The sequence below is a fragment of the Natrix helvetica genome (assembly GCF_964273705.1).
Source record: "Natrix helvetica genome assembly, chromosome: 14".
NCBI lineage: Eukaryota > Metazoa > Chordata > Lepidosauria > Squamata > Natricidae > Natrix > Natrix helvetica.
This window is the reverse complement of record NC_138564.1, coordinates 10925274-10949192: the sequence shown is the minus strand read 5'-3', so window position 1 is coordinate 10949192 and position 23919 is coordinate 10925274. Positions and strand designations below refer to the sequence as shown.

Below are 23919 nucleotides of genomic sequence, written 5' to 3'. Positions count from 1 at the left end.
GGCTAATATAAATTGCACATCACAACTGATCGTCGGAAATACCGGTTCGCCCGACTGGTAGCATTTTTTAAAAATAGCTACAAACCGGTAGCTATTTTTACTACCGGTTCGGGCAAAGTGGTCCGAACCGGTAGCATTTCACCCCTGCTGAGAGGATATGATAGCACTATAAGTCAGGGGTCTCCATACCTTAGCAATTTTAAGACCTGCAGACTCCCAGAATTCCTCAAGTCAGCTCTAACCCTAATCCATGCTGGCTGGGGAATTCTGGGAGTTCAAGCCCACCAGTCTTAAAAGTTGCCAAGGTTCAGGAATGCTGCATTAAGTCCTCAACTAAAATCAACACACCGTTCACACCACACGGTTTAACTCAGTTGCTTCCCCGGTTTACCGTGATCCTCGGGGACTTCAAACAGATTTCCTTACCCGGTGTGGGCTTTTTTGCACAACATCGTTGGGTATTTTTTTTGCATCCGGCCAAAAATAATAATAAGGCTTTTAGAGACACTGCAATGCTTAAATAGGGATTTTTTAATCCATCCAAGTTAAATGCAGAAGCAACCATAACAAGAAAGAAGCTGATCACCGTAAGGGACGAAGCTGATCACCGTAAGGGAAGGGATCTGCTGTCCTAGGGACCAAAACTGGGGCCAACTCTCTACGTAACCAACTCCCTCTCCCCTTAACATAAACATTAAATTCAATGCAACCACAAAAACATTTGAAAAGAAGAACAATAGTCTAAGATGAAGACGGTTTTGGCTGATCAATTCTCTTTGCGTTTGAACCCGCAACCAGAAAGGGCTCAAGGCAAACTTCCGGGAATGAGCATTTTCTAAGTCTTCCAGTTGGATCCTTCGGCATCCACCAGTATGCCATCTCTCAGGGATCCCCCGACGATCCTTTCTTCCACGTAGGGATCTCCTGTTTGAGCATCAGGATCACAGGGGAGGGGCGCTGTGCACCCGTTTAGGGAACGGCACTCGAGCTTGCAACCACTGCTTGTAATCGTCTTCGGGCATATCCACGATATATTCGCGCAGGAACTGTGACAGAAAAAATATACATATATATGCAAGAATTGGATCATCAGGTCGTCTTCTAAGGAGATGTTGGTCCCGCTGTAGTTACTCCATTGAGCATAGCTGGTGTTCGGACCCAGCTTCCCAAACACGACAAACCCTCTGAAGTGAACGCAAAAGATTCCTTTATTTATTTATTTAGCGTCGGCAGTCCCGGCAAAAAGTTTCTCTCTCACTGCAGGGTAACAAGTCTGTCCGGCAGGGAGATGGATAGTTGCCTGCCACACCTATTCATCTCCGCCCCCTGCCTTTTATCCCCAGAACTAGGGTGGGACTTCGCTAGCTCTTCCGTCACAAGGACCGGCCAATAGATTTCCACTGCTCTCCTCTCCTCTGCCTTTTGCACATCCATGCATCAGACACTGGACCCAGCTGTTCCTCCTCTTCCTCATCAGCCACCTCCAGACCTGTGGGCTGTGGATCTCCACCTGAGGGCTGGCGGATGGCACACGCTCCGCCTCTGTCTCTCGCTGCCAGCTCCATTTCCTCTCCCCCTCCCTCGGAACTCTCACGTTGCCTTGATGCTCACCCTGACTCCTCGTCTGATTTGGCTGCTGGAGGGGCCAGCAGCCAACAAGCCACAACATCTGGGCTGTAACACTCCCCCCCCCCCCATCTTATGACAACCAGAATCATGGTTCTATATTTGTTTGGGGTGTCATTGCAACAGACCTAGTCATTTTCCTTGCACTGACAGTCTTGCCGTGTCCTCCCACAGTGTCAGGCGCAAACAACCAGACCGATGGGTAGAGAGATCAAACTAGCTACTTTATTGTTCTCTGCCTGTAATACAGGAATCTTCCCCAGACTGGCACGCTTGCACCCGGGGAAGGCCAGATAACAGAATAACAGAGTCGGAAGGGACCTTGGAGGTCCCCTAGCCCAACCCACTGCTCAAGCAGGAAACCCGATACCATTTCAGACAAATAGCTGTCACGTGTATGAACCCGTTTATGTTGTAAACTTGAACGGTCACTCAATGAACTTGTAAGTCGAGGACTACCTGTTGAATCCATCCTGCATGAAGGGGGGTTCAGAAAACAGCATTTGTATCTTAAGACCGAAGCAGCTGAGTTCCTTCCCACACGCATCCCTCACCTCCACAGCTGTGCAGATGTCCGGAGAGCAGATTTCCCAGATCCGAAGTTCTCCCAAGACCTTCAAAAAAGTGGGAGGCCGGATGCGTAAATCCGGATTCCTGGCGAACCTTTCCAGCTTTTTGAGGACTTTCTGGGTACGATGGTCTCTCCTGATATCATCGGGAATCCTTTCCAGCAAAGTGGAAAACCTTGGGAAGAAAAAAAGAAAAGACCAAGACGAGAGAAAAACAGCCTGACCCGCTTGTAAATAGCTAGACTAAACAACTTTATTGTTTACCACCTATGTTACAAGAATCTTCCTAGACTGCTTGCCTTCCCTTGGGAATGACCGGATAATGATTCGTATATCTTCAGAGAGATCCAGTTACGTTGCTTGTGACTACACGAGGATTCCAAGCTAGAGCCTTGCTTGACTCCTCCTTCCAGTCTGCCTGGCAGTTCCCCAACGTTGGCTTGCAAGTGATAATAATCAAGACTGTTCTAAGGGAACCCCCCCCCCATCTTCCTGATCCCCCAGAAACTATTACAGTTCCACAAAGCCACAGGATTTGGAATTAAAATGGACAAAAATCTCCTGAATTTAGGATGATGAAAACATCTCGTCTTCCCAAGACACAACAGATCCACTAAGCAACTTGGGCTTGTTTTCGTTTGCGATTAACGGGAGTTTATCACGCCAGGACGACATTCTTGGATTTTCTTCTGCAGAATTATGCAACCCCCAAAAAGTCCAGCTCGGCCCTCTGCCCCTCCCACTCCTTTACCAATTTTCCGACTCTGCATCCTGCTCGGGCTCTTTGCCAACCACGGACTGTTTCATGCGCTCGAGATCTTTCCGGAAGCGGGTCAGATAGTTCAGGCACATGAATTTCTGTATGTTCTTCTCCTCTCGCCGCCTGTCAAAAGAGTTGCCGTGTTTGACATAAACATTAAACATCCAAAGAACGTCTCGTAAGGCTTCCAGCATCTCTAAGTGGCCTGTAAGTTCAAAGTTTCCCACTTTGTTGACCATTGGTGACTGGGGGGGGGGGGCAGGGAGGTGTTGTGGTCCACCAGTGGACAGTGAGAAGGTTGGGGGAAAACATGGACCAGTGTTGGAGGCTGGGGAAGGCTCGGACGAGGGCTCTGCGTCAGAGGCAGAGACGGGGTTGAGGCCATCTGGCAGTTCTCAGCTGCCTTTGGAGCGAGAGAGCAGTGAGGCAGAGGAACAGCTGGAGCCTGTTCCCAGCATGCGCAGAGCTGCCAGAAGAAAAGAACAGCTGAGAAATCAGGGTCGACTTGGGAGTAAAGCCACAGGTGGCCTCTCCCATAGGAAATAAAAGAGGAGCACAAGGGGAGGGGGCTTTTGCAGGAAACAATTCGTTCGTTCGTTCATTCATTCGTTAGCTTCTTTTCAGGAGTGTGAAGATCTGTCCGTGAATCTCAAGAGACTCTGTGCCAAGTCTTTCCTCGCACAGCACCTCATTTGGAAAATATTGACATGGCAGCTTTCCAAGCTAGATAAGGTCTGTGGTCATAAATACTCCTTTGAAAGACTGTTTGCCAGGCCTTTTGCTGAAAATAAATGAGAGGAATTCACATTCGTTTAACAAAAGGGGTTTTATCAGGACCAGGAATCTGCTTTGTGCTTTTGGGGGAAGCCTCGGTCAGAACAGAAATTTTGGGCCCAATTGTGTTGATAAGTTGAGCCTATATAGCCGTTTGAGTTCTTTGTGGCTGACCCTGGGTCGGCTTCCTACATCTCCTACAATATCTACATCTGAATTTCTCTTCTGAATTTTTTCTGCAATACACCTGCATTTTTCTCTTGACTCCCGACTTGCTGGTATGATGGTTATCGAGCGTTGTTATTTTTTTGGCTTGGCCTGACCTGCAAACCGGATTGGTGGCTTGCAACTTGAAAGCAATGCTGAGGGCTCCACCTACCTCTCTAGGATATCGAGCTGATCGTGCAGCCGGAAGGCGTTTTCTTGGGCCACGTCGAAAAAGAGTTCTCTCATCTCTTGGCACAGTTGATGCTTCCTTCTGATGAAAGAGCTGGGGGCGGGGGAGACACACAATAGGAATAGAAATAAAAAGAAATAGTAGAAATAGAAAGAATAAAATAGAATTTAGAATAGAATAGAAAAGAAAATATAGAATAGAATAGAAAATATAGAATAAATTAGAGTAGAAAATATAGAATGGAATAGAAAATTAGAATTAGAATAGAATAGAAAATATAGAATAGAAAATTAGAATAGAATAGAAAATATAGAATAGAATAGAAAATATAGAATAGGCATATAGAATAGAATAGAAAATATAGAATAGAACAGAACAGAATAGAATAGCAATGCTACTTAGACTTATATACCACGTCATAGTATTTTGAAGCTCTTTCTAAGCAGTTTACAGAGTCAGCCTCTTGCCCCCAATAATCTGGGTCCTCATTTTACTGATCTCGGAAGACTGGAAGGCTGAGTCAACCTTGAGCTGGTCAGGAACAAACTTCTGACAGTGGGCAGAGTTTGCCTGCAAGAGCAATAGCACTTAGACTTATATACCGCTTTGCAGTGTTTTACTGCCCTCTCTAAGCGGTTTACAGAGTCAGCCTCTTGCCCCCAACAATCTGGGTCCTCATTTTACCCACCTCGGAAGGGCGGAAGGCCAGGTTAACCTTGAGCCGGTCAGGATCGAACACCTGGCAGTCGGCAGAATCAGCCTGCAAATATCGCATAATAACCACTGTGTGTTTTATTGGCACCCGTATTTCCTACCTTTCTGGACTGCAAAGCTCGCTTGTTTTGTCATCTTCCATAAACGTTGCGGTCGTGGTTTTGTCTTCTCGGACAGTCACGGCCATCGAACTACAAGGAAGCAGAGACCACGGAGGGGAAATCAACAGGTAAGAAGCCTCACCTAAACCTTGGGGTTTTTCCGACGTCTATAATGAAACCCTCACAAACTCTGGAATATGAACGGAATCAGCAGAGTGGAGAAGTATTTTAGACTGACCTTCCCTCCCCTACTTCTGACCCCTTACTCACCTCTTTCTCTTGGCCTCCACTCCGCTTCCTTCTTTGTGAACTCCCGTGCTGGTTTTATCGTCCTTCGAAGAGGTCGCCGAGCTGAAAGAAAAGACCCAATTATCCTTCAGCCCCCTCCTCCCACCCCCCCGCTCTTTTATGATTCTAGAACAGGGGTGTCCCATCTTGGCAGCTTTAAGACTTGGGGGGCTTTAACTCCCAGAATTCCCCAGCCGGCATGGCGAAACCTGACCCATTATACAGGTCGAAATGCGACTATTTTTTAAAAAAATTAAATTTATTTTCTATTAAATATGTTTCTTACTGCTTAATCAACGTCGTGTGTCTGGGTATTTAGTTTATTTAGTTTTATTCAGTTTGCAGGACAGGTTCATATTCTCTATATATACATATTTACTTATTTATTTATTTGTTACAAACATACAAAATACACACACACACACAAAACGTAGACGTACACTACATTTACACAATACAGTACGAACAGGAACTTCCTGTTCTTTCTAATAGCAATTACCCTTATGATACAATTCTCCTTGTGTTATTTCCCCTTCTAGTATATTTCATTTGCATTTCACCATTTTTAACCCTCTTATTTCACTCATCTATCTGCTATATTGGGTGATTACCTCTAGTAAATTTAGACTCTCTTGAGTGCATATTTATGTAAATTTACAGAAAGACGGCAGCTCCGATCACACTTTAAGCCAAAAGCACCAGCCTGAAGATGGCGAGTGAGACCTCGCTGAAACGTTGCCAAGACAATCTCAATCTCACATGGGAGAAGACCCGAATACAACAAAACCAGCATACATACATACATACATACATACATACATACATACATACATACATATAATTATTTTCTTAAATCGCCACCCAGCAAGTGGGTTCGGCCGAAGCCGTAGTTTTGACTACAGTTGTGCGATAATGAGATGTGCCACGCGAAGAATGGTTGTGGCTTACCTCTTCCCTCGTTGTCCAAAGAATATTTCGCTGTCGTGATCGTACATTTGTAGACTAGAAGAAGAAGAAGAAGAATTAGAAGGTCAGGTGTAGATGGAGGACAAAGCTGAGAAGGTTAGAGAAAACCTCAGCGAACGAGCGAAGATCTTTCATTCAGAAGACCAACTGACCCACTTGGGGTGGTATCATTGAGGGGTTCTTCTTTGGATTGGCCTCCAAAGGTTGGAAAGGCTAAGAAGCCTTAGGAGCTTCCAGCCACATCATGCCTTTCCCCCACAGAAGGTCCAATTCAGCCCTGGGTCCATGTAACAGATAACAGTAATAAACAGAGTTGGGAGGGACCTTGTAGGTCATCTAGTCCCACCCTCCACCCAAGCAGGAGACCCTACAGCATTTCTGACAAATAGCAATCCAATCTCTTCTTGAAAGCTTCCAGGGATGAAGCTCTCACAACTTCTGAAGGCAACGTCTGTTCCATGGGTTGCTGGCTCTCCCTGTCAGAAAGTTCCTCCTTATTTCCAGGTTGAATCTCTCCTTGTTCAGCTTCCATCCATTATTCTTTGTCTGGCCTTCAGGTGCCTTGGAAAATAGCTTGACCCCCTCCTCTCTATGGGAGCCCCTCAAATATTGGAAGACTGTTATCCTGTCTCCCCTGGTCCTTCTCTTCACTAGACTAGCCATGCCCCGTTCCTGCAACCGTTCATCCTATGTTTTAGCCTCCAGGCCTTTGATCATCTTAGATAGATTCAGATTAACAGGGAAGGGACCTTGGAGGTCTTCTAGTCCACCCCCCTGCCCAAGCAAGGAGAACCTACACCATTTCTGACAGAGGACAGTCTAGTCCCTTCTTGAAAGCCTCCAGGGATGAAGCTCCCACAACTTCTGAAGGCAACTTCTGTTCCGTTGGTTGATGGTTCTCAGTCAGGAAATTGGTCCTTATTGTGAGCCCCCTGCACTGGAATACACACTCTGCCCCCCCCTTTTTTAAAAAAAGCGCAAAATCATCATAATAATAATCCTGCCTTTATTACGTTGCAACGGAAGGCGGGAAACATAGATAATACTACTCCCTCCTCTTATTTTTTGTGCAACAACAAAAACAACGAGAGGATTTGGAGGTCCTCAAATCTTCTAGTTGGCAATTTAAAGGATAATGCCGTTTAAGTTGTCCATTTTTGCCACTTCCTCCAGCAATCCCCACAACCCTGGGCTACGGCAGCAGGAGTAAAGAGTGACTAAACCCCCTACTGTCTTTCCTTTCTAAATCCTGTTTTTTTAGATTTCAATTTAAAAGTGGTCAGATTTTTTTTTTGTTTAAAAAAAAAAAGCTATGCAAACAACACTGGGAGCCTTCCCGGCGAATAAACGGCAAACTAATTTAACAAATAACTTCTGTAAAATGCAAACCAACACAATTTGATGCACTCTTTTGTATTAGAGGCAGGCGTGCCCTTTCCCCCGCCCCCCACCACCACCCAAAAGCCAATCCTCCAACTTACTACTGTGGTTTTGTATTCCAAAACATGTTCTCCTTGCTAAAATTCTTCGCCACGTCTTCGTGGATCATCCGGAGTAAGGTCTGCAGGTCTGTGGAAGAAAAAAGAAAGAGAGAGAGAGAGAGAGAAAGAGAGAAAGAAAGAAAGAAAGAAAGAAAGAAAGAAAGAAAGAAAGAAAGAAAGAAAGAAAGAAAGAAAGAAAGAAAAAGGAACTGGAATTAAGTGACAGGAGACTCTTGCCTCTTTGGAGAGTTTGCAGCGAAAATCATTGGATGACCAAACACTCCATTTTTTGACCTCTGCATCCCATTCTCAGCTTCTGCGTGCCCCGTTTTCCGCCCATTCCAATCCCCACCGCCTGGAACGGGCGGAAAATGGAGCAGGTGGAGGCTGAAAACGTGCTGCGGAGGCCGAGAATGAGGGGGCAATAGGCTGAGGCAATCCCTGCAGCCTCAAACAGCTGATTGTCGGGAGGCCAATCCAACTTCTAGCTGTCCCTTTGATCGGTCTGGATTCTCCCAAGGGTCTCACAGTAGCTCAGTGGTTCCTCTTCCTCTTTGGACTGGGTCTGCGTCTGCTTGCTGTAACAGGAATCCATCTCTTCCACCTCCTTGGTGCTCTCAGAGGTAGGCTGGGCTACTTCGTCAGAGCCAGGGGTCAAGGAACTGGTGCTGGCCAAAGTGGTCTTGCTATGCGGCGAGGACAAGCCACTGATCTTGGACATGCTTCCTGTCATCTTGGGCGACTTTTTGCTGGACGTGCCACGGATCTGCTTCTGGGTATATCTTCTGCCCTGGAAGAAGAATTGTAACAGAATGACGGGGTTGGAAGGGACCTCGGAGGTCTTCTAGCCCAACCCCCCTGCTCAGGCAGGAGACCCTGTATATCATCCCGGACAAGTGGCTTGTCCAATCTTTTCTTGATCGCCTCCAGTGATGGAGCCCCCACAACCTATGGAGGCAAGTCATTCTGCTGATTGATTGTTTTCACCGTTAGCAAATTTGTTCTTAGAACAGAGAATCATCCAGCTGGAAGAGACCTCAAAGGTCTTCTAGTCCAACCCCCTACCCTGGCAGGACACTCGTGAGTGAGTGAGTGAGTGAGTGAGTGAGTGAGTGAGTGAGTCAGTCAGTCAGTCAGTCAGTCAGCCTGTCTGTCTGTCTGTCAGTCTGTCTGTGTCTGTGTCTGTCTGTCTGTCTGTCTGTCTTCCACTATTCTACCACCATAGCTCTAACCTAAAAAGCTGCAGGGCCCAAAGCAAAATACCCAGGGGAACCTACCTTTGCGTGCTGAACAAAATGCTCCCACCGGTTCTTCACGGCTCTCTCTTTATTGATCGTTTTCATGCAACTTTTCCCGCCACCGTAGTCCCTGAGAACGATGGGATTTCATCAGCTTCCCGTATCTCACGGAGAGGCCTCAGCCAACCAGGTCACGGTGGTCCCAAAGGTGCTTTTCCCAAAAGGCAAGCTGGACTTCCTTTGTTTTTCCTTGGAGGCATTTCACTTCTCATCCAAGGAGCTGCTTCAGTTCTCAGTCTAGTTCTTCTTCAAGAAGCGAGGAAGCTTTTGGGGGGGAGAAGCGAAACGCCTTCAAGGAAAAACGAAGGAAGTCCAGTTTGCCTTTTGAAAAAAAAAACACCTCTGGGACAACACAAAAAGAGGGGCAGTTAATTCTATTCTCCTTGAGTAGTTTCCATCCACTGTTTCGTGTCTGGCCTTCTGGTACTTAGAACCCTTCTTCTCTGTGGCAGCCCCTCAAATATTGGAAGACTGCTGTCATGTCACCCCTAGTCCTTTCCTCTAGACTAGCCAAACCCATTATTCATATATTTTAGTCTCCAGGCTCCTGATCATCTTGGTTGCTTTCCTCTTTCCTTTCTCCCAAAGACTCAACCTCTTTTTTGTAACGCGGGGACCACAACTAGATGCAGTATTCCAGGTCTGGCTTTAGAAAGGCAAAGGTAAAGGTTCCCCTCGCACACATGTGCTAGCCGTTCCCAACTCTAGGGGGCGGTGCTCATCTCCGTTTCAAAGCCGAAGAGCCAGCGCTGTCCGAAGACATCTCCGTGGTCATGTGGCCGGCATGACTCAACGGCGAAGGCGCACGGAACGTTGTTCCCTTCCCACCAAAGGTGGTCCCTATTTTTCTACTTGCATTCTTTACGTGCTTTCGAACTGCTAGGTTGGCAGAAGCTGGGACGGGTAAAGGGAGCTTATGCGGCACTAGGGATTTGAACCGCCGAACTGCGAACCACCTTTCTGATCGACAAATTCAGCATTTTAGCCACTGAGCCACCGTTTTCCCCAGGTTTTAGAAAGTGGTACCAATACTCGATGTGATTTTGATTCTGTGCCTCTGTTTATGCAACTAAGAGTCGATTAGCTTTTTTGCCTGCCACTCGTTCTTTAAGTGCTCGGACTCCAAGCTTTTTCCAAACAGGCTATTTAGGGTGGATCGTGAATTGGCTGTACCCAATTCCTGAAACCCTCCTTCACCTGCCCTTAATTTCTTAGCTGCTCTTCCTTGCAACTTTTCTAGGTGTTCTGATCCAGGCTTCACCCAATCACGAAGCAAGACTCCTTGTCCCGACAAAACGCCTTTTTCTTAAGCTCATGGGAATTCCTCTCATTCACACCTGGCAAAGTCCCCGCCAAACGGTCTTTCAAGGGTGAATGTACAACCACAGACCTTATCAGGCTTGGAGAGCTGCCAGGCTGATATCTCCCAGACACCATGCTGCACAAGGAAATACTTGGCACAGAGTCTCGGAGAGCCAGGAACAAATCTTCACACGAATTAAGCGAACTCATGGTCTCCTGCAAACTCCACTCCCCTTTCGCTCCTCTTTTATTTTCTCTGGGAGGGGCCCTTCATTATCCACCTGTGGCCTTACTCCCAAGTTGCCCATTCCTTAGCTGTTCCCTTCCTCTGGTAACTCTGTGCATGTGCACACTGGGAAGAGGCTCCAGCTGTTCTTCTGCCCTACTGATGTCTGACTCCGAAGGCAGCTGATAACTGGCATATGGCTCTGTCCCCTTCTCTGCCTCCAACACAGAGCCCTCGTCAGAGCCTTCCCCAGACTCCAGGACTGGCCCATCTTCCTCCCCAACCTCCTCACTGTTTGAGTCTGCCACCGGCTCCACTGGCGGGCCACAACACTAGGCTCTTAACCTGCTCCAGGATCCTCTGACCTACTTGGAGTTCCAGCAGGAGATCAACGGCTTCATGCTACTACTGGGATCCAGCGTCAAAGCTTCCAGGAGCCAGTTGAGGGCGCAGAGCTGACGGAAGATGGAGTCGCTGTCGAGACAGAGAAAGGCAGAGATGCTGATTGACAGCAGGGGGAGGGGGGGACAGGGAAGAGGCATGGAAGGAACATGCAGGAAGACTTTGAGGCTCTCCTGACCAAGCGGAAAGCTCATAGGTGCACCCCGAATCTCTGCCGTCATCCATTTGACAGCTCGGTTTCTCTCCGGAATTGTCTAATTTGCTATCATCCTCTCCCGCCCCTTTGCTGGAAAGATGCATGCGGAAATCGTGCGCCCGTTTCTGAGCAAGGGGGGGGGGTACCTGCCTCTTCCCCCACCCCAATGAATCCAGCCAAGGGGGAAGAGGTTTTGAGGAAGGGGAGGGGGGTGTCTTAGCCACCTTCTCCCTCTGCTGAGAAACACCGGCGATGCCCCCCCCTCCCAGATTTTGGTTTCAGGATCCCAGGATTAATTTGACCAACTTGGCCTCTTTATGGCAGTTTTCCTTAAAACTGGAATGACAGGAAAAGTTGCCATTGGAGGCAGAATTCGTGAATGTGGGTTTTTACAAGGTCCCGGGAAATAATTGGGGACTTCGGCATAATTGAACGCTGAATTGGAGCAAAAAGGAAGCTGGATCCAAAACCTGTCTCCCTCACTCTTTCCTCTTTCCCTCCTTCTCTTTCTATCTCTATCTTCCTACCTCCCTTCCTCCTCCCTTTCCCTCCCTCCACATCTTTCTTTTTCCTTCTCCCTCCTTCCTCTCCCCCTCTTTCCCTCTCTTTTCCTTTCCCTCCTTCTCACTCCATCTCTATCTTCCTCCCTCTCTTCCCCTCCCCTTTCCCTTCCCTCTCCCTCTCTCCTTCTCACTTTCTCTTCCTCTTGCCCTCTCTCCTTCCCTCTCTCTCTCCCTCTTTCCCTTTCCCTCCTTCCCTCACCCTCTCTTCTTCCCACTTACTCTCCCTCCACATCTTCCTTTCTCCCTCTCCCTCTTTCTCTCCCCCCTTCTCTCTCCCTCCCTCTCCCTTTCCCCCTTTCTCTCCCTCCCTTTCCCCCCCTCTTGCCCTCTCTGCCTCCCTCTCTCTCCCTCTTTCCCTTTCCCTCCTTCTCTCTCTGTCTCTATCTTCCTACCTCTCTTCCTCCTCCCTTTCCCTCCCTCCACATTTTCCTTTTTCCCTCTCCCTCTTTCCTTCCCACTTTCTCTCCCCCCTTTTCTCCCCCTCTCGTCCTCCCTCCCTCCCTCTTTCCCTTTCCCTTCTTCTCTCTCCCCCCGCCCCCTTTGGTGAGACAGAATTAAGAGAAAGAAAGAAAAAATGAAGACGAGTGGCTGAACCTACAAATTGGCTTCCGGATGCTTTTGCGACAGCAAGCCATTATGGATGGGGGTGAAAGGCCTCGCCATTTTCTTCTTCTTCTTCTTTTCCGTCTCGCTCACTAAGAAGCCTCCTGTTAAAAAGAACCTGAAGGAAGAAAGAGAGAGAGAGAGAGAGGTGGATGGACTTCAACTCCCAGAATCCCCCAGCCAGCCATGCACCTGAATGTAAAATTAGACCTGGCCCGCCCACCCACCCCAGGATTTGCACTCGATGTGGAGAACTTCAATTCCTGATCTCCACAGTCAAGGGGGTAAGAAGATGAGGTCAAAACCCAAAGCAGCTACTAGGCTGCCGGTCAAGGCAGCAGGAGGGAGACAGTGGGCACCTACTCGGGTTCGGATTCAGAGTCTTCCTCCGAGGACGAGGATGAGTAGCGAGGGGGCTGAAACTCCGTTCTCCTCCTCTGTTCCTCCTTCCGTTCTTCCAGGCTGGATACGTTCCTCCTCTTGATGGATTCTCGGCGAAGGCTATGGAAATACCCCCGCCCGATCTTCACCGAATTGATCAGGTGCCTGCCGAAAAGGATCAGATGTCAAATAAGGCATAAAGTGGGCTCTCCAAGAAGAGTGGGACTAGAACTCACAGTCTCCTGGTCATTGGCTCAAAGTCACCCAGCTGGTTTTCATGCCCAAGGCAGGACTAGAACTCACCGTCTCCTGGTGATTGGCTCAAAGTCACCCAGCCGACTTTCTTGCCTAAGATGGAACTAGAACTCACTGTCTCCTGCTGATTGGCCCAAAGTCACCCAGTTGGTTTTCATGCCTAAGGCAGGACTAGAACTCACAATCTCCTAGTGATTGGCCCAAAGCCACTCAGCCGGCTTTCATGCCTATAGCGGAACTAGAACTCACAGTCTCCCGGTTTTTAGCCTGATGCCTTTACCCCTAGACCAAATGGGCATTAAAAGCCACCAGAGTTGGCTTTCATTGGCAATGAGCCATTTTTTTTCTCGGACAGCGACTTTGCCCTCCTCCAAACCGCCAACTCCCCTGAGCCTGCGGGAGCCGAGTGCGAATGCTTCCCCGTGGACGCTGGCGCCAAAGGAGCCGTTCCGCCGGCCGACGTATCCCGATGGCCGATGAAGCCGAGGACCTGACCTTGGATCCCCTACGCAGCTCTATCGGCCACCTCCACCGCTTTGGTAAACCGAACCCACCGGCACAAAGTGACGCTTCCGAAGCCTGCCAACGGCAAGGAAGCTGACCTCCTTTGTGTTCATCGTAATTGTCCTGGTGCCTCCATTTGGGCTTGGCCAGGGCCAAACAATGAAATCACATCCATCTGCTCGTACGACAGCAGGGAGACGTGGCAGCTCTTTGTCTCCCGTTCTCAGACATGGCATTTTGGGGGGAGGGAAGGGGAGGGGGGGGAAGCCAGGGGGAAGGGCTGATTGTGAAAAAAAGGCAATTGTGTGGAAACGGGAGAGCTTGGAAGCCAGCGATCGAAGGCGGAGGTCCTGTGTTGTTTCTCTGCGTCCTATAATATATGTGGGTACAGACATAATGTTGTGTACATCCTGTCATATTTATATAGTGTAAAATTGGAGGTGGTGAACCTTTAAGAGCTGTATGCAATGAAATTTCGTTTTTAATGTATGCCAATGAGTTTACATTCAAAGTAACAATAAAGTTATTCTATTCTATTCCTATTCTATTTCTATTCTATTCCTATTCTATTCTATCTTCTATTCTATTTTTATTCTGTTCTAATTCTATTCTATTCTGTTCTGTTCTTATTCTATTCTATTTCCTATTCTATTTCTATTCTATTTCTATTCTATTCTATTCCTATTCTATTCCTATTCTATTCCTATTCTATTCCTATTCTATTCCTATTCTATTCCTATTCTATTCCTATTCTATTTCCTATTCTATTTCTATTCTATTCTATTCCTATTCTATTCCTATTCTATTCCTATTCTATTCCTATTCTATTCTATCTTCTATTCTATCTTTATTCTGTTCCAATTCTATTCTATTCTGTTCTTATTCTATTCTATTTCCTATTCTATTTCTATTCTATTCTATTCCTATTCTATTCTATCAGAGAAAGAGAGAGAAAGAAAGAGAGGGGCAGAGAGAGAGACAGGGGGACAGACGCACACACACAGAGACACACAGAGCGAGAGAGACAGAGAGAGAAAGTAAGTCAGAGAAAGAAAGAGGCAGAGAGAGAGAGACAGAGAGAGACACATACATACACATAGAGAGAGAGACAGAGAAAAATAAAGAAAGAGGGGCAGAGAGAGAGGGAAAGGGAGAGGCAGAGAGAGAGAGAGGGGAGAGAGAGAGGGAAAGGGAGAGGCAGAGAGAGAGAGGGGAGAGAGAGAGGGAAAGAGAGAGGCAGAGAGAGAGAGAGGGGCAGAGAGAGAGGGAAAGGGAGAGGCAGAGAGAGAGAGAGGGGAGAGAGAGAGGGAAAGGGAGAGGCAGAGAGAGAGAGAGGGGAGAGAGAGAGGGAAAGAGAGAGGCAGAGAGAGAGAGAGAGGAGAGAGAGAGAGAGGGAAAGAGACAGTGAGAGAGAGAGATGGTTCTTTTGTTCATAGTTCAAGATTAGCTTCTGCGCCTCGGCCGTTCAGTCTTTTCCTACCTCATCTGGGCGAGGTCCTTAGGGATCGTCCTCAAATCCTTCTCTATATGTCGAATAGGCAGAAGTTTCTTCTCTGGTTCCGGGAGCTAAATAAACAAACGCCAGCGGACACAAAAGGAAACTGCAGCTCAGAAGAACCACTACTATTTCCCCTCTACTTCGGGAACGAGGGAGTAACTGAGAAGCGGCTTTACCCAACGTGTCTCCGCTCCCCCTAAATTCTGGGAACTTTAAAAAAAAAAAAAGGAAACTCTGCGATGGAGTTTCCATTGCAACATCTTGGGAAGGGGCGAAATCCTCCCAGCTCAGTCCGGTTCGAGCCAAAACCAGTAAGGACTATTGTCTTTGGTTCTGTGAACCAGTAGTAAAAAAAAACCAAACCCTTCCGACAATCACATAGATCAGCTGTGAGCTGCGTGAACATCGGGAGCTTCCCCCCCCCCAGTTTTTAAAGCATTTCTTTGCGAACTGGCAGAGGAAAAATGCTTTAAAAAGTGAAAAAAAAGTTGGCCACACCCACCAAGTCACATGACCCCACCCCACCCCCAAGCCACGCCCACAGAACCGGTGAGGGAGGGGAATTTAGATGTCACAATTGATCTTGGCCATTTTGGACACCCACTTGATGTGTTTTGACCCTGTTCCTGTGGGACATTCCTTGCCCGCAGGACTAGCTGGGACCAGTGAATCCAACATCTCATGGATCGGGGGGAAAAACTTACCTTTAGCTTTGACTTTTTGGAAAGCTCGGTTTCTACCGGTTCGGCGAATTCTTCCACAGCAGCAGCTTCTTCTTTGTAGAGATCCTGAAAACGAGAGGCAACGGATTGGTTGGCTGGCACATCGTCTTGGCGTTAAGGATCTGTGGGGTTCGTGGGGAAAGAAAAATCACCCAGGACTGATATGGATCATGCAAAATCATTGTCATCCTTTAACGACCCCCATACTCCTTTGAGGGGCGGAGTCTGAGCAACTGAATGGAGGTTGCAGTCTTTACTGGCCAGATGCCCTTCAAGTCGCCAGAGCGGAGTTTTGTTCAGCAGATATATTCTCATTGTGCCCAGAGAGAGAGAGAAATATCTGCCTCTACCTAGGATCGAACTCCCAGCCTCCTGATTGTGAGGCCAGAGCTTCACCTCTAGGCCACTGCACCACTCCGATTGATCCTGCAAAATAAACATCGTATTTTTCCAACCTTGGCAGCTTTATGTTGTGTGGATTTTCCAACTTCCAGAATGCTGGCTGGGGAATTCTGGGAGTCCACCCAGCTTAAAGTTGCCAAGCTTGGAAAACATTGTTCTAAACACGTCCGAATGATAATCTGGAAAGGAGATTCTGTATGGCAGCCGACAAAAACGTTTGGCGTCTCTCAGTTGATGGAATGTTTATGAATATTCCTGGGCATCAGATCCTTTAGCAGCAGCTGTCTGGGAAAGGCTCCTTTTTTAAAAGAGAGAGTGGCTGCTAATTATAAACTTGGCTACAGAGCATGGAGAGAAAAAAACTTTGGTCATGGGTTCTCCCTAATATTTCAAGGAAGGAAGGGAGGAAGGGAGGAAGGAAATAATGAGGAGGAGGAGAATGAGACCGAAGAGGAGGAAGAAGAAGAAGAGGGGGAAGAGAGAAGGAGGAGGAAGAAGAGGAGGAGGAGAAGAGAACAAGGAGGACGAGGAGGAGAAAGAGGAGGAGGAAGAGGAGGAGAATGAGGAGGAGGAGGAGGAGAAGAGGACAAGGAGGTGGAGGAGGAAGAGGAGGAGAAAGAGGAGGAGGAGGAGAAAAAGAAGTGGTTCAGGATTGAATTGTGGGGCTTTTTGGTGTTCTCTAAGATTACATGAAGGGACATGGTGGCTCAGTGGCCAAGATGCTAACTTGTCGATCAGAAAGGTCGGCAATTTGGTGGTTCAAATCCCTAGCGCTGCGTAATGGGGTGAGCTCCCGTGACTTGTCCCAGCTTCTGCCAACCTAGCAGTTTGAAAGCAGGTAAAAAATGCAAGTAGAAAAATAGGGACCACCTTTGGTGGGAAGGGAACAGCGTTCTGTGCGCTTTTGGCATTGATTCATGCCGGCCACATGACCACGGAGACGTCTTCAGACAGTGTTGGCTCTTTGGCTTTGAGACGGAGATGAGTACCGCCCCCTAGAGTCGGGAACGACTAGCACATATGTGCAAGGGGAACCTTTACCTTTAAGCTTACATGCTTTGGATTCTATCTTCCTGCATAAATTTGATTGACCATCCCAGAGTTTTGGAAGAGAGGTACATCTCCATAGGGACCTATATATTATTGTTACTCGCTGGACGTAAACTTCCCTCCCTTCCCACCCAACCAACATGCAGCTTCCCTGCCTCTCTCGACCTTGTTGTGTTATCGACAAATCTTCCCACTTGTTCAATCTGGGCTAAGTGACTGTTTTCAGTGTTCACTTTCATCTTTGATCTAAGACTGCAATGTTTACTCTTTGATTCTGAGCAACTTTGAGACCTTTTAACAGGGAGGGGGAAGACAGAGAGGCATCAAAGGTTTCAGGGGAAGGGGGGCTGCACTCATGCCCTTATTGACTAGATCAGATTACTCTTTCCATCCTCCCACTCTGGTTTTTTTTCTTCAAGAATCTTCCTTTATCATTGCTGCTCCAATAAAACAAGTCATATCTATCCATCTGTCCGCCTATCATCTATCTATCTATCTGTCTGTCTGTCTGTCTGTCTGTCTGTCTGTCTGTCTGTCTGTCTGTCTATCTATCTATCATCTATCTATCATCTATCTATCATCTATCTATCTATCTATCTATCTATCTATCTATCATCTATGTATCTAACTATCTATCATCATCTATCTATCTATCTATCTATCTATCTATCTATCTATCTATCTATCTATCATCTATCTATCTATCTATCTATCTATCTATCTATCTATCTATCTATCTATCTATCTATCATCTATCTATCTATCTTTCTATCTTTCTATCTTTCTATCCATCCAACCATCCATCCATCCATCCATCCATCTGACCTAAGTTTCCCCAGCAGCATAAAGCCGAGTCCTTGTCCGGATAAACCCCTTTTATTTAATTGACAGTGAATTCCTCTCCAGCAAAGTCTTTCCTCTCCCACAGTCTTTCAAGAGAGTTCACAATTACCAACCTTGATCAGGCTTGGAGAGTAGCTGTTCAATTTTGTCTGGCTCATATTGCTACTCAACCAGTAGCAAAGATAAGTGTATTTTACCCCTGGTTGTAAGTCAACGACTGTGTTGAGTTTTACTTTAAGGTGGAAACTCCCTGGAGATTCAGGACGATGGCAGAGAGTGTTTCCTATATGCTTTGCTAATTGAAAAGGAATAAAAGCTATTATATTTTGCCTGTTTCGGCAAGAGACTCCAAACTCAAGCCTGTAGATTTTGTCAAGAGACTGTTAAAGTATGTATTATTAATGTTAATTGCTAATGTCTGTCTGCCGTTTCTTCCCTCTCTCTCTCTCTCTCTCTCTCGTATTCAGATTTATTCTTTACTAAATCCTCACGCCTGTAAGAAACACAAAAGCTTAATTAAAAGTAGCAAATCAGCGGAAGCAAAACATGAAATGAATTAGATGAGCTTGAGAAATTCTCCAAAGCCTTCGTGTGTGTGTGTGTGTGTGTGTGTGTGAAACTAGGCTTCCGTCGGAAAGGTGGGGAAAAAAATATTCCCGTTGCAAACTATGCTCTAGATCAAGCTGTCCCAACTTCCGGTGGGCCGATAGGTCCGTTTTTCGCCCTCCACAGGCTTCAGGAAAGCCTGGGGAGCACAAAAATGGCCTCCCCATGCCCTCTGGAAGGCCGAAAATCAGCTGGCCAGTGTGTGCACGTGACCTACACAAAAAGACCCCCAAAGGGGGAGACTCTCTGCAGCAACACAAGTGTTCACTGCACGCATCCGTCCCAGGGGCCGCAGCTTGAGGACTTAGTACAATGTAAAAAATGCAAATAATTTTTCTGCGGACCACCAACATTTTCTCATGGGCCCCCAGTGGTGACCGCTGGTCTAAAAGGTCTCTTTTCATTCCTTGCAATGCCCGGAAGCATCCTGGGTCATATTATTATTTTTCTACAATTATCAGCTCCCGTGGGAGGATGCCACGCTTCGTGGCAGTCTAAAAACAGTTTCTAATGAATACAGTTAAAACAATAAGCAGGAGAGAGGTTTGCAACGGTCCTCATTAAGGGGGAAACCCTTTCTGCCATCAACGTTGTTGCATCGTGTTTTTTATTCCGACTTCAGATTTTTTCCCCCTCCCGTCTGCTAAGAACATGCAGAGCTGCTGCCTCTCGGTCCTCGGCCTGCCTACTTCTCAAAGACTGCGAATAAACGTTCGCAGAACTGCTGTGTGGTATAATTGGATTGCCGCTTTTAAAATGCACGAGCTGCTTCCGACATAAATCCAATTAAAGTCTTACTTAGATTTAGGCTGGGAAGAATTCCGGAGTTTTTTGATTCGCCCTTGGTCTTACTCCCCCTTGCAATGTAGTATCTGAAAAGCACCATTCCCACCCACCCCCTTTGTATAGTCTGTGTTTAAAAGAGAAATTGTGAGAGAGAGAGACAGACAGACAGAACAAGAGAGAGAGAGAGAGAGAGAGAGACCCCTCTGCTCAAGCAGGAGACCCTAGACCATTCCAGACAAGTGATTGCCCAGTCTCTTCTTAAAAACCTCCAGTGATAGAGCACCAGGATTTCTGGATGCAACTTGTTCCACTGGATAATTGACCTCACTAAGTTCCTCCTTAGTTCCAGGTTGCTTCTTTCTGTGGTTAATTTCCACCCATTGCTTCTTATCCTACCTACAGGCACTTTAAAGAGTAGCTTGACCCCTTCCGTTCTTCTCCTGTGTCTTTTTCGCCTCCTTGCCAGTAACCACAAAGTGACTTTGCCTTGATTGAGCTTATTATTAGTGGCATTAATCAAAGGATCCAGTGCTACAGCCCAACACATGCAGTGGTTTTTTTTTTTCTGAGGCTAAACCAGCTGCTGTGTGTTGCCAGAGGCATTTGTCATCTTACATTTTTCATGTTGACAAGTTTTCGGGCATGTTTTGTTCCTGAGCTGGACTCCATCCTGAACATTTGGACGTCGAGGTTATGAAAGAAAGAGTCTGGAAGGAAAACCAGCTTCTCTGCAGCCCAAATGTTAACTGTCGGACACTTGGATAATCAGAGATTCTCAAGAAGAGCGAACCCATTTGGCAGGTCGCAAAATAAACAAACAAAAACCAACAAGGTTGACTAAGAATATGTTGTCTCAGGATAGTGATATTCCACATATAAAAACGTCTGTATGTTCCAGCAAAACGCTGCAACGCTGTGAGCAATTTCAACCAAACTTGGTACACAGATGACTTACTCTTTGGAAACAAATATTGTGCAGGTAAGACACCCCTAAAACCCCTTGGTGTGTGTGTTCTGTTAAGATACAGCCTGTTGTGCCTTAAAATGACTTCTACTGTACGGTATTTAACCGATAGCTGATGATTTAATGGATAACAGGTGATTTAACAGACAACTGATGATTTAACGGATAACAGTTTATTTAACAGACAACTGATGATTTAACGGACAACTGATGATTTAATGGACAACTGATTTAACGGATAACTGATTTAACAGACAATGGATTTAATGGACAACTGACTTTTTAATGAACCACTAATGATTTAAATTGGTTAAAACCAATTTCGTTGTATTTAAGTACAATGACAATAAAGATTATACTTATACTTATTTACTGGATAACTGATGATTTAACAAATAACTGGTGATTTAATGGATAACTGAAGATTTAACGAGAGACGCACACACTTACCGGAGGTAGTTGCCCCAGACCATAGAGGGTGAGTTTCCTGGGATCGAGGTAAAGGGGGTCTCCGAAATCCTGATAGGGTTTCCAGCAGGGGGTGAAATACCCCTGTTGCGAGAGTTGTTTGGCTCTCCGATGATAGCTCTCTCGAAATACTTGCTCTCTTGGGACATCCCAGCAGTTGTAGATGGTTTTGCTCCGTGTCTGGATTTTTAAACCTTTCTGGGGAGGGATGGGCAGTGGCCTGATCAGCACAAAGTAGCGAGGGTCAGTTTTGGGGTTCAGGGGCATCCTGTCTCTGTTGCCCCGGGTGTGGGTGTGTTCCAATAAGAAACTCAAGTAAATCGATTGATCAATAGGCTATTGATTTCTTGAGCCCTTGTAAAAAAAAAACCTAATCTACAAGGAAATACCCTCTTTGGATTCACTGCCTTGGACAGTCAGGGTTTTCCCACCTGTCAAAACAAACCACGATTGCTCCAAGTATGTTGGGCTGTTGGCACCATCCAAGCCAGGATTCCCAATTGGCCTCCCAGGAGGAACAAAACTCCTAATCTCAGACAAAAGGACTATTAACCCTTAAAAGCAGGCTTTCCAACAAGCCGTGATCAGAGATCTAAACCCAGTTTGGATCTAATGTGCACCCAGCTTTCTGAATTTCCCTACTACGACCGTATTTCCAAGTCTGTGACATCCATGCCCCTATGCCGCCCTCTCCTTTCTTTTCTTTCGCCTTCCTCCTATCAAGTTCCTAGTCCCTAAGAGTACTCTGCCTTCCGATCAAGCCTGTTTTCACACCCATCCCACTACCCCATCTTCCCCATCCCAGACTTTCAAGTTTACTACAGGTTGGAAGGCTTTTGTTCCTCTTCCCCCAATTTTTATTTTCAAGTTACTAGTCCCTGAAGAGGTCCTTTAGAGCCCCCCTAGAAAGCTAAAAACCCCAAAGGTCTCATGGCTGAACCGTGGCCTCCTGCCTGAGCTCCCACTCACTCCAAACCCACTCAAGGTCAACGACCCCCGGCCCAGTTTTCCCCTCTAGCCCCTTCCCCTTTATAAATGCTTCCTTCTCTTCCTTCCTAACTTCCCCTGGGCCTCATAAGGCTCCAGTTAAGCCCAAGGCCTGGGCTGGGGGCTTCCATTAAAGAAGAGGCAGACATTTTTTTTTGCAGCCGCGACCCCCGCCCCAATTTGGAGCCTGCCGTCTTTCTCCCAATGCCAACTGCTTGGGAAGGAAGGCGGGGCCGAGGGGAGATGGCGTCGCCCGTTGCCCTTGGCAACCGCAACTGGGCAAAGCGCGCGGGGCGGATTGTCCCTCGACGCTGTCCGTAGCAGCCGGCTGAAGCTGCTTCCGCCCTTTCTTTTTGAACGCAGGAATGAATGAATGGATCAATGCACGAATCTTCTCGGGTTTTTTCTTTCTTTTTTTGCAACCACCTTTATATTTTGCCTGATTAAAAAAAAAAAGGAGGGATGTACGGTCTCTCTGTTCCCCACCTGCATTTTGAATAGAATAGAATGGAATGGAATAAGGATAGGACTAGAATAGAATTATAGAATAGAATTATAGAATAGAATAGAATGAAGGAGAATAAATAGAATAGACTAGAATAGAATGGAGAATAGAATGAAAGAGAATAAATAGAATAGAATGGGATAGAATAGAGAAAAGAATGAAGGAAAGTAGAATAGAATATAATAGAATAGAATAAGGGAGAGAAGGAAGGAGAAAATAGAACAGAATAGAATTCTGTATTGGCCAAGTGGTGATTGGACACACATGGAATTTCTCTTTGGTGCAGATACTCTCAGTGTACATAAAAAGGCAAGATACATTCATCAAGAATCATAAGGTACAACACTTAATGATAGTTCTAGGGTGATGTGGTCACGGGGTCATGTGATCAAAATTCAGAGACTTAGCAACTGACTTGTATTTATGACGGTTGCAGGGTTCCAGGGTCATGTGTTCCCCTTTTGCAACCTGACAAATGGAGTCAGTGGGAAACCCAGATTCACTTAACAACCGTGTTCCTAACTGAACAACTGCAGTGATTCACTTAGCAATGCTCCATCTCTAGGCCATCACACCACTCAATTATATATTATATACATACACATATATACATACATAATTGTCATTGACTGAGATGGAGGACTAGCAATTGAATGAATGAATGAATGCATAACCCGCACCTCTTCCCATTTAATTGTTACTTTTGGCTTCACTGACAATTTTAATAATGAAATGTTGCATCTTAGGGGCTGACTCACTTCATGTAATTGGCACGGTGAGTGCCCGTTTGACGGCACTCCATTGTGGGGCGCGTGCGTGGCCACCCCCGCCTTTGGGGAAGCGTGCAAGCCAGCTCCTATGTTGTGAGTGTGTCGTCTAGTCTCCATGGCAGCCAAAGGGATGATGTGGGAACAAATCCTTGCTGCATCAGGGCACCCATTTCGCTCCGGGCGAAGGATTCCGAAAAAACGGTGACGCAACTGGGTGGCATCCAATCTGCTCTGTGATTCAGTTGCAGGTAATTTCAGATGTGGCTGCCAGTGCATAATTCTCAGCAACGCGACACAGCTCCAATCTGGTGTTGCATTGTTGATTTTCTTGTTCCTCAAGCCTCCAAGCTGGGTGGTTTTCTTGGCTGGCGAAGAGGGATCCTTTAGTGTGGCCAAAGGGGAGAACCAGAGTGGAGAAAGCAAGCTTTTACTTGCCCAGGTTGCTACTGACGCAACCGATTTTCTTAGCCCACCGAGAAAGAACCACAAATGAAAGGGAGTCAACCTGTTCTCCAAAGCACCAGAAGGCAATGGATGGAAGAAACAAGGGATGGAAACGAATCGAGGAGAGAAGCAACCTGGAAAGAAGGAGAAACTTCCTAACAGTTAGAATAATTAATCAGTGGAACAACTTGCCTTCGAGAAGCTGTGAGGGCTCCATCGGTGGAGGTTTTGAAAAAGAGATTGGACAATTTTTTGTCTGGAATAATTCTGGATGTAGATATAGATAGGTTTCAGACTTGTTGAAATCTTAAATCCATGCTTGGGTACTAGGGGGTTGGACTAGAAGACCTCCAAGGTCCCTTCCAACTCTATTCTTTTATATGGGAACTCAGGCTGAATCAAAGGGTTAAAAACAGGGCAATCAGATCTATGCCAACAAAAATAATTTCTGCCACTAGGTAGCAGCCA

At 46.5% G+C, this 23919-nt stretch overlaps 1 protein-coding gene across 1 annotated transcript; it reads right to left on the bottom strand.

The window, feature by feature from the left end:
- Window positions 1-511: 511 nt before the first annotated feature.
- On the bottom strand, window positions 512-21950 carry CCDC60 (coiled-coil domain containing 60). Its single transcript, XM_081966281.1, has 16 exons — window positions 20728-21950; window positions 15609-15692; window positions 14887-14972; window positions 12630-12812; window positions 12262-12384; window positions 10872-10976; window positions 8954-9044; window positions 8205-8466; window positions 7677-7764; window positions 6178-6231; window positions 5212-5292; window positions 4942-5031; window positions 4109-4219; window positions 2947-3078; window positions 2181-2370; window positions 512-1046 (listed from the first exon to the last, which is right to left on the bottom strand). Exons 1-16 carry the CDS (start codon window positions 21010-21012, stop codon window positions 942-944), a joined length of 2070 nt encoding a protein of 689 aa, XP_081822407.1. The 5' UTR covers window positions 21013-21950; the 3' UTR covers window positions 512-941.
- Between the last annotated feature and the right edge of the window lie 1969 nt (window positions 21951-23919).

Excerpts from the sequence above, each read along its gene's own strand:
- CCDC60 (XM_081966281.1), bottom strand. The coding sequence starts at position 21,012 with ATGCCCCTGAACCCCAAAACTGACCCTCGCTACTTTGTGCTGATCAGG. Across the intron at positions 14,973-15,608 it reads CCAAAAAGTCAAAGCTAAAG|CTCCCGGAACCAGAGAAGAA; the intron begins GTAAGTTTTTCC and ends TTGTTTATTTAG. Across the intron at positions 9,045-10,871 it reads ATCTCCTGCTGGAACTCCAA|GGACTACGGTGGCGGGAAAA; the intron begins GTAGGTCAGAGG and ends CATCGTTCTCAG.